General features: G+C 41.3%; 1 protein-coding gene across 2 annotated transcripts in view; it reads left to right on the plus strand.

Annotated features, from left to right (window-relative positions):
- PCSK2 (proprotein convertase subtilisin/kexin type 2) overlaps positions 1 to 16,544 on the plus strand; it is a 416,285-nt gene that overhangs the window by 354,474 nt on the left and 45,267 nt on the right. For both annotated transcript variants that reach the window (XM_006860627.1, XM_006860628.1), the window contains one exon: positions 2,538 to 2,713. In XM_006860627.1, the coding sequence (XP_006860689.1) occupies positions 2,538 to 2,713 (176 nt within the window). The remainder of the gene's footprint in view (positions 1 to 2,537; positions 2,714 to 16,544) is intronic.

Genomic DNA, 16,544 nt, shown 5'->3' on the forward strand with positions numbered 1-16,544 from the left:
AGATGGATTGGCCAAGTGGCAGCATCGATGGACTCAAGTGTGGCAACAGTAGTGAGGTTGGCCCAGGATCGGGCAGTGTTTCGTTCTGCTGAGCATAAGGTCACTATGGGTTGGTAGTGACTCGATGGCATCTAACAACAACAATCTTCACATGCCCTGTCAATTTGAGTTAGTGCTAATGTCTTCCCTCCAAGTTTTCATCTTAATTCCACCACTGTATATAGTGGAAATCAATTTCCCTTTTCTCCAAATCATGAATCAGTATTCTCAATTCCATCTGCTCAGTACTCCATCCTCTCCCTTTGGTTTGTAGGGTACTACAAAACCTTCATTACATGCTACGTTCCCATAGGCACACGGGTCAGTCTTTGGGTAGTATAGTTTCTAGCACAGAGGGTAGATCTGTGTTAACTTGGGTGGAGGAGAATCAATGTACAATAACAAGGAAGTTGAGCAAGAATGATGGAAGCATGGGAAGATACTGGGAGAAGTATCTTTAAGGCAGCAAAGGTAAATACTGTTATGTACACAATCCTGTTGGTGTGGTGGCACTGTAGGATAAGCACTGGACTTCTAACCACAAGGTCAGTGGTTCAAACCTTGGAAACCCTATACGGGCTTTGCTATGAGTCATAACTAACTTGACAACACTTAGCAACAACAACAACACAGTCCTGCAAGAATGGCAATCTACGAATAGATGCATGAAGACACACAGGCTGAATATGTGTGTGGGGGGGGGGGGCAGAAAATATTCACTAATATATAAAGAGATTTGGTGGAGGGTATCGGTGCTTGTTTAATTACCTTTGTTACAAATATAGCCATGAATGTGGTAGCATATACGTGGGGCAAAGTTATGAAAGCTTCTTGGCCATAACCAAATACCTTGAAGGAGTGAATCATGGGACCTAAGGCCCTGTCCATTGTCTCAGGAATAACAAGGTCAAGTGGCATAAAACAGTCCACAAAGACAATGTTCTACAACCTACTTTGGTGAGTAGCAACTGAGGTCTTAAACGACCATAAGGTGCAACTTTTAGTCTCTCCCTTTCTGGAGAAAAGAAGATCAAAGAGAATCAAAGATTCATGAAAATAATTCGTCCAATGGAGTAAGGGACCATGTGAATATCAGTCTCCACATCAGGGCTCTCACACACATGAGTATATCTATATATATATATTATTCTTGTTTGTTATTGTTGTTATTGTTAAGTGCCGTCAAGTCAGTTCCGACCCATAGCGACCCTGAACAGGGTTTCCAAGGCTGTAAATCTTTACAGGAGCAGAAACCTCATCTTTCTCCCGTGGTGCCACTGGTAGTTTCGAACTGCTGACCTTGTGGATCAAAGCCTGATTCGTAACCACTACACTACCAGAGCTCTTGTTAGGTGCTGTCCAATCAGTTCTGAGTAATAGTAACCCCATGTACAATCCAGTGTACAGCTGAATGAAAGCACTGTCCAACCCTTTGTCATCTCACAATTGTTAGGTTTGAACCATAGCTGCAGCCACTGTGTCAGTCTATCTCACTGAGGGTCTTCCTCTTTTTTGTTGACCCTCTAATTACCTGATTGTGCCTCATAAAGTATGTGAGATGAAGTCTCACCATTCTTGATTCTAAGGAGTAATTACAACTGAACCTCTTCCAAACCAAATGACAGTTCATTGTATATTCATTATTCATTGCCAACACTATAATTCAAATACATCAATACTTCTTTGATCTTCCTTATTCATTGTCCAACTTTTACTTGCACATGAGGTTACTGAGAATACCATGACTTGGGTCAGTCACACATCAGTCCTCTAAGTGACATCTTTGCTCATTAGTACTTAAAAGAGGTCTTTTGTAGCATATTTTCCCAGTGCAATACATCGTTTCCTTTCTGGGCTGCTATTTCCGTAAGTGTTGATTTTGGATGCAAGAAAACTAAATCCTTCACAACTTCAATCTTTTCTGTTTATTATGATGTTGTTTATTGGTCCAGTTGTGATCATTTTTGTTTTCTTTACACTGAAGTGTAATCCATACTGAAGGCTGTAGTCTTCTATCTCTGTCAATAAATGCTTTGAGTCCACTTCACTTCTAGCAAGCAAGGTGTGTCATCTGCATATTGCGGGTTGTTAATGAGCATTCCTCCAATACTGACACCACATTCCTCTTCAGATAGCCCAGTTTCTGATTTGCCCATCATACAGAGTAAACAAGTATAGTGAATGGATACAACCCAGATACACAACTTTCCTGATATCCCAGTTTGTTTAAGCCACTGCTTTTTGGTCTATGTACATGTTCTACATGAGCACTGTTAAGTGTTCTGGCCTTCCCATCACTCCCAATGTTATCCATAGTTTGTTACAATCCACCCAGTCAAATGCCTTTGCATAGTCAGTAAAACATAAGTAAACATCTCTGATAAATTGTTGTTGTTAAGTGCCGTTGAGTCAAGTCGGACTCATAGCGACCCTATATAGGGTTTCCTGTGAATAGTGGTATCAAAACCCAACATTTCTCTGCTCACGTGTATCAACAGGTATCCGGATGCTGGACCAGCCTTTTATGACAGACATCATCGAAGCCTCCTCCATCAGTCACATGCCACAGCTTATCGACATCTACAGTGCCAGCTGGGGCCCCACAGACAACGGGAAGACGGTGGATGGGCCCCGGGAGCTAACACTACAGGCCATGGCCGATGGCGTAAACAAGGTAAAGGTGTCCCTGCCACTGTGACACCCTGGCGAATTTGCAAGTTAGGATACCTGGGTGAAGCTGAAGTGACAACACAGTGGATGAAGATGCAGGCAGGTGGCAGAGGTTGGGCTGTTACCCTGTGTATTAGTTGGGGATCCTCTGAGAAACAGATACCAAGATGAGATTAGGCATTAAAGAGACTTATTAGAGGCTGTTTCTATGAAGGATATAGGGTCACGTTAACAGGTTAAGACATCAAAATAACTTTTTAAGGGGTACAATTCAATCCACAGCAAGTATGGTTTTAAAATCCACACAATGAATAGAAAAGGCAGTAGCAATGATCCATTTTCTGAAAGTAATGACACTATTTCCTCCCAGCTCTGATGCACTGTTTGATGACAGAGCCACGCACTTGTCTCTAAGTGTCAGAAACAAAGTTCCAGGCAGATCAACTAAAAGAATTTCTTTTAGATGTGCTTGGAGTGATAGAATGTGACAAGAAGTATTGGACAGTACCTCGTTAAGCTTAGGACCAGAAAGACAACCCAGGTCTAAAGTTGTGCTGTGGCAATGCAGCTTGCTTCCCTCAGGCTCTATGTTCATGGGGCTCAGCCTCATTCCCCAGGTCTGTTTCCTCCTGGCTCTCTGTATCCTTCTTCAATGCATTTTCCTCTTCCCTTAGGCTACATGCCATTGGTAGTTCTCTGTGGACATGTCTACCTCTGCCTTGTATGTTACAAATGTCCGGCTTCTTCTCCAACTGCTACCTGCTCCAATGCTTTAGGGGAAAGTTTGGCTCAGAATTACACCCCTCCACCCAGTGAGGCTCCAAAAATAATAGACACGGTTCTATTTATAAGTCAGTTAATGAAAGGTTCAGAACTTGAAGGATTAAACATCAGTTAGAAGTTTTCCAGCAAAACCCTTTTATTTTCTACTCTAGATAGCATTAAATGGTAGTCATATTTTACTCTGATTTTTCAGTTCTCGGATCGAGTTCTTGGCAATTGTTGAATTCTTTCAAAAATCTGAACAAAAACACACAACCATATGCTATTCCTCTCTATCTTACAGTGGTGATGGTGGTGGTGTGCCAAGGAGTCAATTCCAACTCAAAGCAACACTGTATAGGGTTTCCAAGACTAAAAATCTTTACCAGAGCAGAAAACTTCATCTTTCTTCCACAGAACATCTGTTAGTTTACAACTGCTAAACTTGCAAGCAGCCTGACTCGTAACCACTATGCTACCTTCAATCTTAGGGTGGACAGTCAAAAAGAGATTTGGGCAGAGTCAAAATTAGGTGGCATACAGTTGGTTCTGATTCATGGCGACCTCATAGATGGTAGAGAACTCCTCTCGATGGGATTTTCAGTGGTTGATTTTTCAGAAATAGATTGCCAGTACTTTCTTCCAAGGTACCTCTTGGTGTCCTTGAAACACCAACCTTTTAGTTAGCAGCTGCGGCTGAGCACATTATTCATTGTACCACCCCAGGACTCGAGCCAAGTTTAAGCTGTATGGAAATAATCTGTTCACTGTTCAAGGTTATCCTTGATGGCACCTAGCCTGTTTTTATAGCCAAGATCGTGGAATTGACACAATTACAATATTTTTCTTCTCATTGTGACTTTGAGAAGTGTCCTTCGTCCATCCTAAGCCTTGCTGTTGTTGTCAGGTGCCACCAAGTCAGCTCTGATTCATAGTGACCCAATGTACAACAAAACAAAATACTGCCTAGTCCTGTACCATCCTCAAATTGTTGTTTTGTTTGAGCCCACTGTTACTGCCATTGTGTTAATCCAGCTCATGGGGGTCTTCCTCTTTTTCGCCGACACTCTCCTTTTTCAAGCCTAATGTCCTTCTCCAGGGACTTGTCCCTCCTGACAACATGTCCAAAATAAGGGATACAAAGCTGCACCATCTGGCTTCTAAGGAACGTTCTGGCTGGACTTCTTCCAACACAGAATTGTTTGTTCTTCTGGCAGTTCATGGTACTTTCAATGTTCTTTTCCAACACCATAATTCAAATGCATCAATTCTTCTACAGTCTTCCTTATTCACTGTCCAACTTACACATGCTTATGAGGTGATTGAAATGCCATGGCTTGGGCCAGATGCATCTTAAGCCTCAAGGTGCCTCAAACTGACATCTTTGCTCTTTAGCTCTTTTAAGAGGTCTTTTGCAGCAAATTTGCCTAATGAAATATGTTGTTTGATTTCCTGACTGCTGCTTCCATGAACATTGATTGTAAATCACAGCATAATGGACATCAATCTTTTCTCTGTTTATTATGATATTATTTGTTGGTCACGTAATGAGGATTTTCATCCAGATGCAATCCATACAGAAGGCTGTATGTAGTCTTTGATTTTTATTGGTATTTTAGGTCATCTTTGCTTCCAGTAAGCAAGGTTGTGTTATTTGTATATCAAAGGTTGCTAATGAGTCTTCCTCTAATCCTGATGCCACATTCTTCTTCATATAATTCAGCTTCACTATCAACCCTATGAAATCCTGGTGTGACTCTATAGGGTAAACACTGGACTGCTAACCACAAGGTCGGCATTTCAAACCCACCAGCGCCTCCTTGGAAAATCATATGAATTGGAACCAACTTGACAGCACTTGACCACATCAATCCTATAACATCATTGCCTCAAAGTAGTAATCATGTAGAAATTCTGCAGGAGCAGAAAGCCTCATGTTTCTGCCACTGTGAAACTGACAGACTCAAACCTCCAAGCTTGTAGTTCACATTTCACATTCCTACAGTGTAACACTGTTGTTGTTGTTAAGCGCCCTGGAGTCAGTCCTGACTCATAGTGACTACTATCCTAGGAGTAACTTGTGAGCTTGAAGCACCAACTTGTGATTCAAACTGATCTTGCAATCCAGTGCATAAACCCATGATGCTGCACCAGGAATGTGTAACACTAGGAAGGAAAATGTTCCTGAGTTAGAGGTGTTGAGAGCTGGCTCCCAATGACATTACTTTGGAAACTTGAACTGTGACATAGAAATTGGCAAACACTACAAATAAAGACCACCGCTCATCTGTCAGTTTGTCGTACTGTTGACTTGTGAGTTGCTGTGATTCTGGAAGCTGTGCCACCAGTATTTTAAATACCAGCAGGGTCACCCATGGTGGACAGGTTTCAGATGAGCTTCCAGATGAAGACAAACTAGGAAGAAGGAGTGATGAACTGCTTCCGAATATTTAGTCACTGAAAACCTTATGAATAGCAAACTGAGTCAATAGCACCTAACAACAACAACAACAAATAAAGATTTTTCGTCCCCTTTCAGAGAGCTGGTTATTAAAAATTTACCAGCACAAGACTGGCTCTCTGCCCACCTGACACACCTAGACCCACTCAAACAACCCACTTGGGAGTCCTGGTGTGGTGCTGTAGGATAAGCCCTGGACTGCTAACCAAAAGGTCGGTCGTTCAAACCCACCAGCTGCTCCTCAGAAACCCTATACATGGAATTTCTGAACTCATTAAGGCAAGACTGGTCTTTACCTATAGAAAGACTAGATGGGTGTCCAAAGATTGTTGTTAAGTGACCTCCAGTCGCTTCCTTAATGAGTTCAGAAATTCCCTGAAAACACTGGGGAGGAAGTACCTGAAACACCAAGATTTTGTTGCTCAAAAATAAAGTTTCCCCAACAACACAAGTTCCCCAGAGACCATTGTTGCTAGGTGTTTTTGAGTCGGTTGGACTCATAGTGTCCCTGTATAGGGTTTCTAAGGAGTGACTAATGAATTTGAACCACTGACTCTGCGAACCGATTTTGCTGTCCAGTACTTATCCTATAACACCACACCAGAACACTCCCAGAGATTATGTTGGGTGATTGTGTTAATTACTTGTGGCTGCTTTAACAAAATACCACAATGCAGGTGACTTTAAATAAGAGAAATTTATTCTCCCTGAATTCTGAGACTAGTGGTCTGAATTCAGGGTGTTGGTAAGGTCTTGCTCCCTCTAAAGCTTCTATGGGAAGATCCTTTCTTGTCTTTCTGTTTCCAGCCATTCCTTGGCTTACAGGTACATCTTCACACAGCCATCTTCCCTCTGTCTGTCTCATGGGCACTTCTCTTGTATACTGATTTCACTCAGACTGGATTAAGACCCATCTACTCCACCATGACTTGTAGCTTTGAAATACAGCATTTTCAAAGACCTTATTTCTAAACAAGGTCACATTTACAAGCATCAGAAGTTAGGACTTCAACACAAATCTGGGGTAACACAATTCAACTGACAACAGCAACTTTCTAAGAGACACAGTACTCACACATTTAACAAATGGAATCCTAGAAATGTAATTATGAAGTGGTAAACTGAGTCCTAGGAAGTGAACAACATCCACAATGGTGGCCAAACATCAGCTGCTCCATTTGCACAGGCCCGAGTAGGAAATTTTCTGCTATTCATAAGCTTTATGAATAAACCATAAGGTTTGTAGACCTTATGAATAAATGTCACCACTGGACCAATAAACAACATTCTTACCAATGGAGAAAAGACTTCAATTTAATGGATCAACCATCAACACTCAAGGAAGCAACAGTCAAGAAATCAAATGATGTATTATTGCATTAGGCAAATCTGCTGCACAAGACCTTTTTAAAGTGTTGAAGAGCAAAGATGTCACCCTGAGGACTAAGGTGCGCCTGACCCATTCCATGGTATTTTCAATAACCTCATATGCATATGAAAGTTGGAATAAGGAAGACTGTAGAATTGATGCATTTGAGTTATGGTGTTGGAGGAGAATATTGAAAGTTTCATGGGCTGCCAAACGAACCAACAGATCTATTTGGAAGAAGTGCAGCCAGAGTGTTCCTTGTAGGTCAGGATGGCCAGATTTCATCTCTCATACTTCAGACATATTGTCAGGAGGGACCAGTCACTGGAAAAGGATATCATGCTTGGTAAGGTGGAGGGTCAGAGGAAAATCCCTAGTGAGATGGATTGGCAAAGTGGCAGCATCAATGGGCTCAAGCATGGCAACAATTGTGAGGTTGGCCCAGGACTGGTCAGTGTTTCATTCTGTTGTGCAAGGATTACTATAAGTTGGTACTGACTCAATGGCACCTAACAACAACAAGTAGAAAATAATGAAATATCATTTTACAAGAAGGTTACATTAGTTTGCTGTTGAAATTCAGACCATCTGTAACAACTGCAAGGACCTGACATTTCAGGAGCACAGTGCCATTTGCAAAGCATCTACCAGCAGAATTGGGTGGGAGGAGAGGGTAAAGCTGTCAAAACCCTTAGGAGTATTTAGGATGATATTGTTGACAAGAAACAGCTAGTTTTCATATTGCATTACTCACTGTGTGGTTGGAAAGAAATGGTCACATATCCCACTCCAGAATCAAGTGACAGCAGACACCCAGGGGAACTTGACAAATGCCCCTTGAATTTTCACTGAAGGATATTTTTAACACTTGAAGTCAAAAGAAAGTCAGGCAACTATCTTTTGAATCTTGGTTTTCCTTGCATTATGTTATAAAATAGACACTGGGGGAGGAGGGTGGGGGAGAAGAAAAAGGAATAGCCAGAAATACCACCATAGAAAACTTGTAAGTCCATCTTCAGCCTATAATGGATTGGAATACCTAAAATGGGGCTACAATGTGCCCAGTGAAGGAGGCTTCCTGCGGACCCTCTGCATTACATAAGATTATAGGTGGAATCCTGAACAGGATCCAGAATCTTCAGAGTTGGGAAATTTCCACTTGAAAGGATGGGCAGACCAACCTGGAGCATCTAGAAGATACTTCTTGAAAGAAAGACTGATAGGAAAAATACAAAACAATACAGGCAGACTGACTGATTACTACAAGAACAAGCAAGTTGCTTGCCCAGGAGACATCAAGGCAAGTGGTTGGGTCCCCTCAGAGCAAACCTCTTTCCAAGACTAAGACTCAGTGGGAATACACACTCTGATTGGTGACCACGTTCATCACCGATAAGGGGAAGTGAAGGAAAAACAGCAATGGAGCTGCAAGCTAAGCCCTACAATATTCAATAGACTCCTGTGAACATGGGTGGAGACCTGGTTGGCCAGCAGTGTGGCAAGACCCAGGGGACTCTTTGGCCCAGAGTCAGTGACATAGCCACAGAGGGCTGGAGAGAAGAGTGAAGCATCCATCCAGCTGATAAGAAGAGAGGGCATATGCATAAGAATACCCACACTTGCAGATAATGCCCACTTGACCTGGCAATGACTGAATGATCAGAGCTCAAGTAGAAGAAGAAGAAGAGAAAAAAAAGAGTAATCTGATACAATTTGATGAACTTGACCTACACCTATGGATGCAGTAGCTCAAAAGAGGGAACAAATCTTTACAGCAAGGATCTTTCCCACCCGCTCCATACACAGAGTAGACAGGGATCAACAACTTGGACATTGGCTACCCAAAATGTGGGGTCTACAAAGGCAAGAAGTGACTGGCTTACGAGCTTTCAAGAGGGAACCTAGATCCAGAGGGTGTGGAGGAAGGTAGAATCTCCACTGAATAGTATCCAGTCTGTCTAGGCGGGGCTGATGAAATGAAATGCAGATAGGTCTTTTGTGATACAATAGTGAAGAATTGTTATCAGGACTGATTGTGAGGGTTGGAAATGTAAAGATAGACATTTTCTAGTAAAGAAGGGAATGATTGACTTTGCAGTCTAGGAGCAGAGGTCCCTGGGACCATCAAGGGAGAAGAGCAGAGAGCAGACCCTACCCAGAGAAGCAGTGACGCCTGAGATAGACACAGAGATGATAACATGGAGAGATGGAACAGCTGGGAACTTTAGACCCAGAGAGGGAGAGGAACTGTGTGCTGATGACCAGGGGACAGGCTTGTAGGGTATACCCTTTGGTTGGTTGATGATGCATGGAGGGGAATGTAACCATGGCAATGAAATGATATACGACAGGATGAATGTAAAACTAATGTTCTCCCATGTAAACTATCACATAATTCACAATAAAACATAAAAAAAGAAAGAAAGCCAGGCGAGTGGGTGACTTCTGCCTTCTACCAGATTTACAGTGTAGCTGATACTCCGTAATCCCATCATAGATGGTTCCTGTCATGCCCGCAAGTTCTGAACTGCTCTGAGGCATCTCAGTGCAGCCTGCTTCTTTCTTCTCAATCTGGGGTCTCACCACTGCAACTGAAAAGGTCATTCTCAGTGAAATTACTCTGCAAAGCAGTCTGAACAATCCACAACTTAAGAGGAAAACTGTTGTGACTTATCTTCAGATGATAACATGCAAATATTTTACAAAGTGAAGGGTATGATGAAAAATACACCCTTTCTCATCTGATTTTTCCCCCAGGCTATAGGAATCATTCTTTCGTTGTTTCAAGGTGACAAATTTGAGACAAAATTGTAGAAGTGGGTGAGTGCCATTAGTAAACATTTCCTCCCACTGTATCAGTTGTTCTGGACTTCTGGTGTGACACTATAGGATCAGCATTAGGCTGTGAACCACAAGGTCAACCGTTCAAACCCACTAGCTGCTCCCCAGAAAACCCATAGAGGGTCATTGTGAGTCGGAACTGACTCGACAGCACTTAACAACAACAACACACCTGATTGTGTCTCATAAAGTATGTGAGATGAAGTCCCCAGTTGTTCTGATCTACTCTTAAGGAAAATCTATTTCAGAAAGATGAATTCCATCAGAACAAAGGAAGTCAAATAATCATTTATTACACAAAGACAGTTTTTATATTGGTCTTTGGATTTTAAAAACTTGCAGAAATGTTTTCTTTAACCAACATAAAAATGGTTGCCATCGAGCCAATTTGGATTCATGATGACCCCACGTGTGTCGGGGTAGAAGTGTGTTCCACAAGGTTTTCAAAGGTTGATTGGAAGAACTGTGCTTTGAACATTTCTGACCCTGAATTGTTACCTGGAAATTTCCCTAATGGGAGCATGGTGGCTCTGTAGTATGAGCTCTGGACTGTGACCCACAAGGTTAGAGGTTTGAGGCCACTAGTTGTTCCATGGAATAAACATGAGGCTTTCTGGTACCACAAAGATTTAAAGCCTTAGAAACCTTATACAAGGTCACTGACTCAGAGCTGACTCGACAGCACTTAACAACAACTTCCCTAATAAACCCCATAACAGTGAGTATGGTGTCTGAGTTCTGTGTGGCCATTAGATTAAATTATTGAACCCTGTTGAGTAGAGAATGCTGTAGGAGGGATAGTTAATGATAGATTTTGCAGCTACCATTTCAGATTCAGTGATGCCCGTAGCCCACAGGCTGACAGCTCAGGCCTCACCTGCCTACTTTTCTGCTTTTCTGACTGAGGGCTTTCTAGTTACCATAGGAGTTTGTTCCTTCAGGGCACTCAGCCCAAAACTGAGAGGGAGGTAACATCTGGTACAACCTCCACCTTCCTCTCCTCAGAAGGGCTTCTCATGGTTTTTCAGGGGTTTCAGCTGGGCTGATGCCCCAGCACCCACAGAGGTGACCTGTTCACTAGTATACACTTGATAGTCTTTTCTCCTTTCCCTGTTTCGTGTTCCCCAGTCACTCACTTGGGCTTCTTTGGATCATTCCCCCCTCCCCCAAATAAAATACCTGCTCTCAAGTATTTGCCTCAGAATCTCCTTTTAAAGACAGGTAAATCAAGGCCAGACGTTCCCTGTCTGCTTGTCTGCCCACCTCCAATAACCCAAACACAGAAAAATATAGAAGTTAATAAGAAAAGAAAAAATAAAGCAGCTAAAAGAAAATAGAGTTGCATCACTGATATTGTGATTCAAGAAGACTTTTTAAGCATAAAAAGAAAGTGAAATACTTGTTTAAAAGAGTAATATTATTATATAAAACCTTTAAAAATAGCTGCAAGTCAGGATGTTGATAACTGTGAAAGCTAGTCAATGGAAACCTGGGGCTCAATGTATTATTTACTCTACTTTTGTGGTGCTTAATATTTTTCAAAATAAAAATTTTCACTTACACTAAAAAAAATAAAAAGCAATACAGTTGTCAAGAGTAACAATATATATCTAGGTAAAAAATGAAAACAGCAACTGATATTTTTATGCAGATCTTATGATTTGTGGCTTGGCATAAAAATTCCTGGAACTGTATTACAAAGGGACACAAAAAAAATGCCATATAGGATATAACTTGGATGGAAGTGAAATTAACGAGCTAGATCAGTCAGAAGAGTCTAGTGCTATGGTAACAAACAGTGCCTACAGCTCAAGAGCTTCAAACCACAAAGCATATCATTCTCCTCAGTTACACATGCATCATGGTCAGTAGGGGGTCTGTCTACTCATCATGGTCTCCCAGGAATCAGGGCTGACATCTGGAACATTGCTTTTTTCCACTCAAGTCAATTCTAATTCAAGCAAAAACTGTGTCCTATAGGGTTTTCAGTCGCTGATTTTTTAAGTATGTCCTTTAGACGTTCTCTAAGGTGCTTCTTGGAGGCCAGGATGGCTAAGCTTCGTCTCTCATACTTTGGACATATTGTCCAGAGGAAACAATCGTTGGAGAGGGATGTCATGCTGGGTAAGGTGGAGGGTCAGAGAAAAAGAGGAAGACCTCTAACGAGATGGATTGGCCAGGTGGCATCATTGATGGACTCAAGTGTGGCAGCGGTAGTGAGGTTGGCCCAGGATCAGACATTGTTTCGTTCTGCTGAGCATGGGGTTGCTATGAGTCAGTTCCGACTCGATGGCACCTAACAAAGATGCCTCTAAATAGACTCAAACCACCAGACTTCTGGTTAGCAGCTGAATTCATTAATTGTTTGCGTCACCCAAGACCCTAAGAACATCAGCAGTCTCTATGCAAAGGAAAAGAGAAGGCTTTGCAGTCTTCTCACACTGACGATTAAATGTCCCAACTTAGAATTCAACTGTATATCAGTCACTCCCACTCACAAATCGTTGAGTAAAATGACTTAAAAGGCACCATCCAACCACAAGTCATGGTCAATGGACAGCTGAAAATGCTTGGTGAACAACACCACTGACTACCATAATGAGCCCAGAAAAAATGTTAGGAAACTTGAAAAGTAACCAGTGAACTGTTGTTAGATGCCTTCAAGTTGGCTCTAATTCATAGCCACCCTACGCATAACAGAACGAAACATCGCCAGGTCCTGTGCCAACTTCATAATCATTGTTATCCTTGAGCCCATTGCTACTGTAGTTGTGCTAACCAATCTCATTGTACTTTCCTCTTTTTCACTGACCCTGCACTTTGTTGTTGTGTGCTGTGGAGTCTGTTCCGACTCATAGCAACCCTGTACAGAATTTCCGAGGCTGTAAATCTTTACGGGAGCAGAAAGCTTCATCTTTCTCCCGTGGAGAAGCTGGTAGTTTCGAACTGCTGACATTTCGCTCTGCAGCCCAATTCATAACCACTACGCTACCAGAGCTCCTTGACCCTGCACTTTTAGCAAGTATGATATATTTCTCCAGGAACTGGTCCCTCCCAATAATATAGCAAAGTATGAGAGAATTCTCATCATCCTGTCTTCTAAGGACCATTCTGACTGTACTTCTTTCAACACAGATTTATTTGTTTGTTTTTCTGGTAGTTCATGGTACTTTTAATATTCTTCTACAAAATCATAACTCAAATACATCAATTTTTCTAGGGTCTTCCTTATTCATTGTCCAATTTTCACACACATATGAAGTTATTGAAAATACCATGGCTTGGGGCAGAACCATCTTGAGTCCTTAACCTTACATCTTTGCTCTTGAATACTTTAAAGAGGACTTATGCAGCAGATTTGCCTACTGAAATATGTCATTTGATTTCTTGACTGCTGATTCCATGAGTGTTGATATTGGTTCTAAGTAAAATGAAGTCATTGACAACTTCAATCTTTTCTCCATTTATCATATTGTTATTTACTGGTCCAATGGTGAGGATTTTTGTTTCCTTTACATTGAGGTGCAACCCATACTAAAGACTTTGATCTTCATCAGTACTTTAAGTCCTCTTCTTTTCAGCAAGCAAGGCTGTATCACATACATAGCACAAGCTGTTAATGAGCCTTCCTCCAATCTTGGTGCCACATTCTTCTTCACATAATCCAGTTTCTTAGATTATTTGCTCAGCATGCAGATTAAATAAGTGTGGTGAACAGATACAATCCTAGCACACACCTTTCCTGATTTTAAAACAATTGCTAGGTCGGCGGTTCAAGCTCACCAGCAAGAAAGAAACTTGTCATCCCACAACTCCTCTGGTCTTCAGTCATTAGTGCCTCATGAGCACAATTAAGTGTTCTAAAATTCTCATTCTTCTCAATGTACTCATAATTTTTCATGATCCAAACAGTTGAATGTTTTTGCATAGTCAATAAAGCACAAGTAAGCATCTTTCTGGTCTGCTTCCAGCCAAGACCCATCTGATGTCAACAATAATATCCCTCATACCACGTCCTCTTCTGGATCCTCCTTGAATTTCTGGTAGTTCCCTGTTGATATACTGCTACAACCAGTTTTGAAATATCTTCAGTCAAGTTTTACTTGCATGTGATATTGATATTGTTCAATTATTTTCACATTCCGTTTGGTCTCCTTTCTTTGGAATGGGCACACATCTCACGATGTAACACATGATCAAGAATCAATAGTATTGAAGGAAGAAATCCAAGCTGCATTGAAACCATTGGCAAAAAACAAGGCTCCAGGAATTGATGAAATACAAACTAGTGGAATTCAAATTGGTGGAATCTAATTGGTTGGCCAGGTAGCTCTCTTCCAAATTTCTTCACATGGATGAGTGAGTGCTTCTAGCACTTCATCAGTTTGTTGAAATGTTTCACTTTGTAATCCATCAATTCTTGGAGACTTGTTTTTTGCCAGTGCCTTCAGTGCAGCTTGGACTTCTTCCTTCAATACTATGGGTTCTTGATCATATGGTACTTCTGGAAATAATTGAACATGAACTAATTATTTTTAATACAATGACTCTGTATTCCTTCCATCTTTTTCTGATGCTTTCTGCATCGTTCAATATTTTGCCCATATTGTTGCTAAGTGCTGTCAAGTCTGTTCTGGTTCATAGAAACCCTGTATAGGGTTTCCGTTGAGTGGCTGGTGAATTTGAACTGCCAACCTTGCAGGTAGCAATCCAGTGTTTATCCTACAGCAGTACACCACAATTCCATTTTGTCCGAGGAATTTTTCAATATTGCAAGTCGAGGCTTGAATTTTTTGCTTCAATTCTTTCAACGTGAGAAATTCTGAGTGCGTGTTTTTTACCTTCTGGTTTTCTCCAGGTCTTTGTACATTTCATTGTAATACTTTGTCTTCTTGAGCTGCCCTTTGAAATTTCTTGTTTGATTCTTTCACTTCATTATTTCTTCCAGTTGCTTTAGCTTCTCTACATTCAAGAGTAAGTTTCAGAGTCTTTTCTGACATCCGTTTTGGCCTTTTCTTTCTTTCCTGTGTTTTTAATGACCTTTTGCTTTCTTCATACATGATGTTCTTATGCCATCCCACAATTCCTCTGATTTTCAGTTATTAGTGTCTAATGCATGAAATCTGTTCTTGAAAGGCCTCTCTCTAAATTCAGGTGGGATATATTCAAGGTCATATTTTGACTCTATGGACTTGTTTTCATTTCCTTCCGTTTCAGCCTGAACTTGTATATGAGCAATTGATGGTCTTTACCTGGCTTGTTTTGGCTGATGATATTGAGCTAGTCCATTATCTCTTCCCACAAATGTAGTCAGGTTGATTCCTGTGTATTCCATCTGGCTAGGTATTAATTATGATTGCTGTCACAATCAAGCTCTCCATACATCAAGGTAAGAATGTTTTAGCATTGACTCATTTTTAGCAAAGTTTGCTTAACCTCCTTAACAGACTGCTTATGGACTGGTTCCGGTGAAAGTTCCACAAATGGTTAAGCTCATCCACTTATCCTGATTCACATGAGTTTCACTTTCTGATTCTGTTTGCAGATTGTGATCCTGTGCACTAACCAAAATGGTGACCCATTCCTTCCTGTGTCCTGGTTTTTGAGAGCAGCTGCTTGTTTTGGTGGAGTTTTTCCCATGTCAGTTTACCAAGACATTGAGGACCATTTCCAGCCACTGTTTAAATAAATATGTGTTTAATTTTTTGACTCAATCCCTCACAGGCTAATTAATTCCAAGGCTTAGTTAGAAGAAATGGAAAATGTCATTTCTTGTTGTCAGAAACAATGAGAGAGGCCTAGGAATCAATCTAGTCCATCTCATCGCCTTCTGGCATCTCTACCCTTAAACTAGGGTCAGGTAGGACAGACGTTCTCTGCCAATATCTTCTGTTTGAATGCTCACACTAGAGGGTCACCAATCAGCTCTTAGAACGGCTGTGGTGTGGGTAGAAGTTGTGCATACTTCTCCTATGTTAGGTTACCACTACCCTTTCCACCTTCCTCCTGCTATGAAAATATAGTACCCCAATCCCTTTTGCCTACACCGTAAGAAAGTAGAAAGTCAAATGCTAATGGCCTAATTCTGGGTTGTTGGTATGAGAATAGTCATAGATGATCAAACTCACTGCCACTGAGTCAATTCCAACTCTTAGCAGCCCTGTGTAGGGTTTCAGAGGCTGTTAATCTTTAGGGGGAAGAGGAATAGAGCCTCCTCTTCCTCCCCCAGAGCAACTGGTGGATTCAAACTGCTGATCTTGTGGTTAGCAGCCTAACATGTGACCCAGTCACAGAAGACAGGGAATGGAAAAAGAAAAGATAAATAAGAACACAGTTTGAGGAGAAACCCAATTCTAACTGTAAGTATTTATGACAACACTTACCCTTTTTTTTTTTTTTTTT

Source organism: Chrysochloris asiatica, unplaced genomic scaffold (assembly GCF_000296735.1).
Source record: "Chrysochloris asiatica unplaced genomic scaffold, ChrAsi1.0 scaffold00039, whole genome shotgun sequence".
In the NCBI taxonomy this organism is placed as follows: Eukaryota; Metazoa; Chordata; class Mammalia; order Afrosoricida; family Chrysochloridae; genus Chrysochloris; species Chrysochloris asiatica.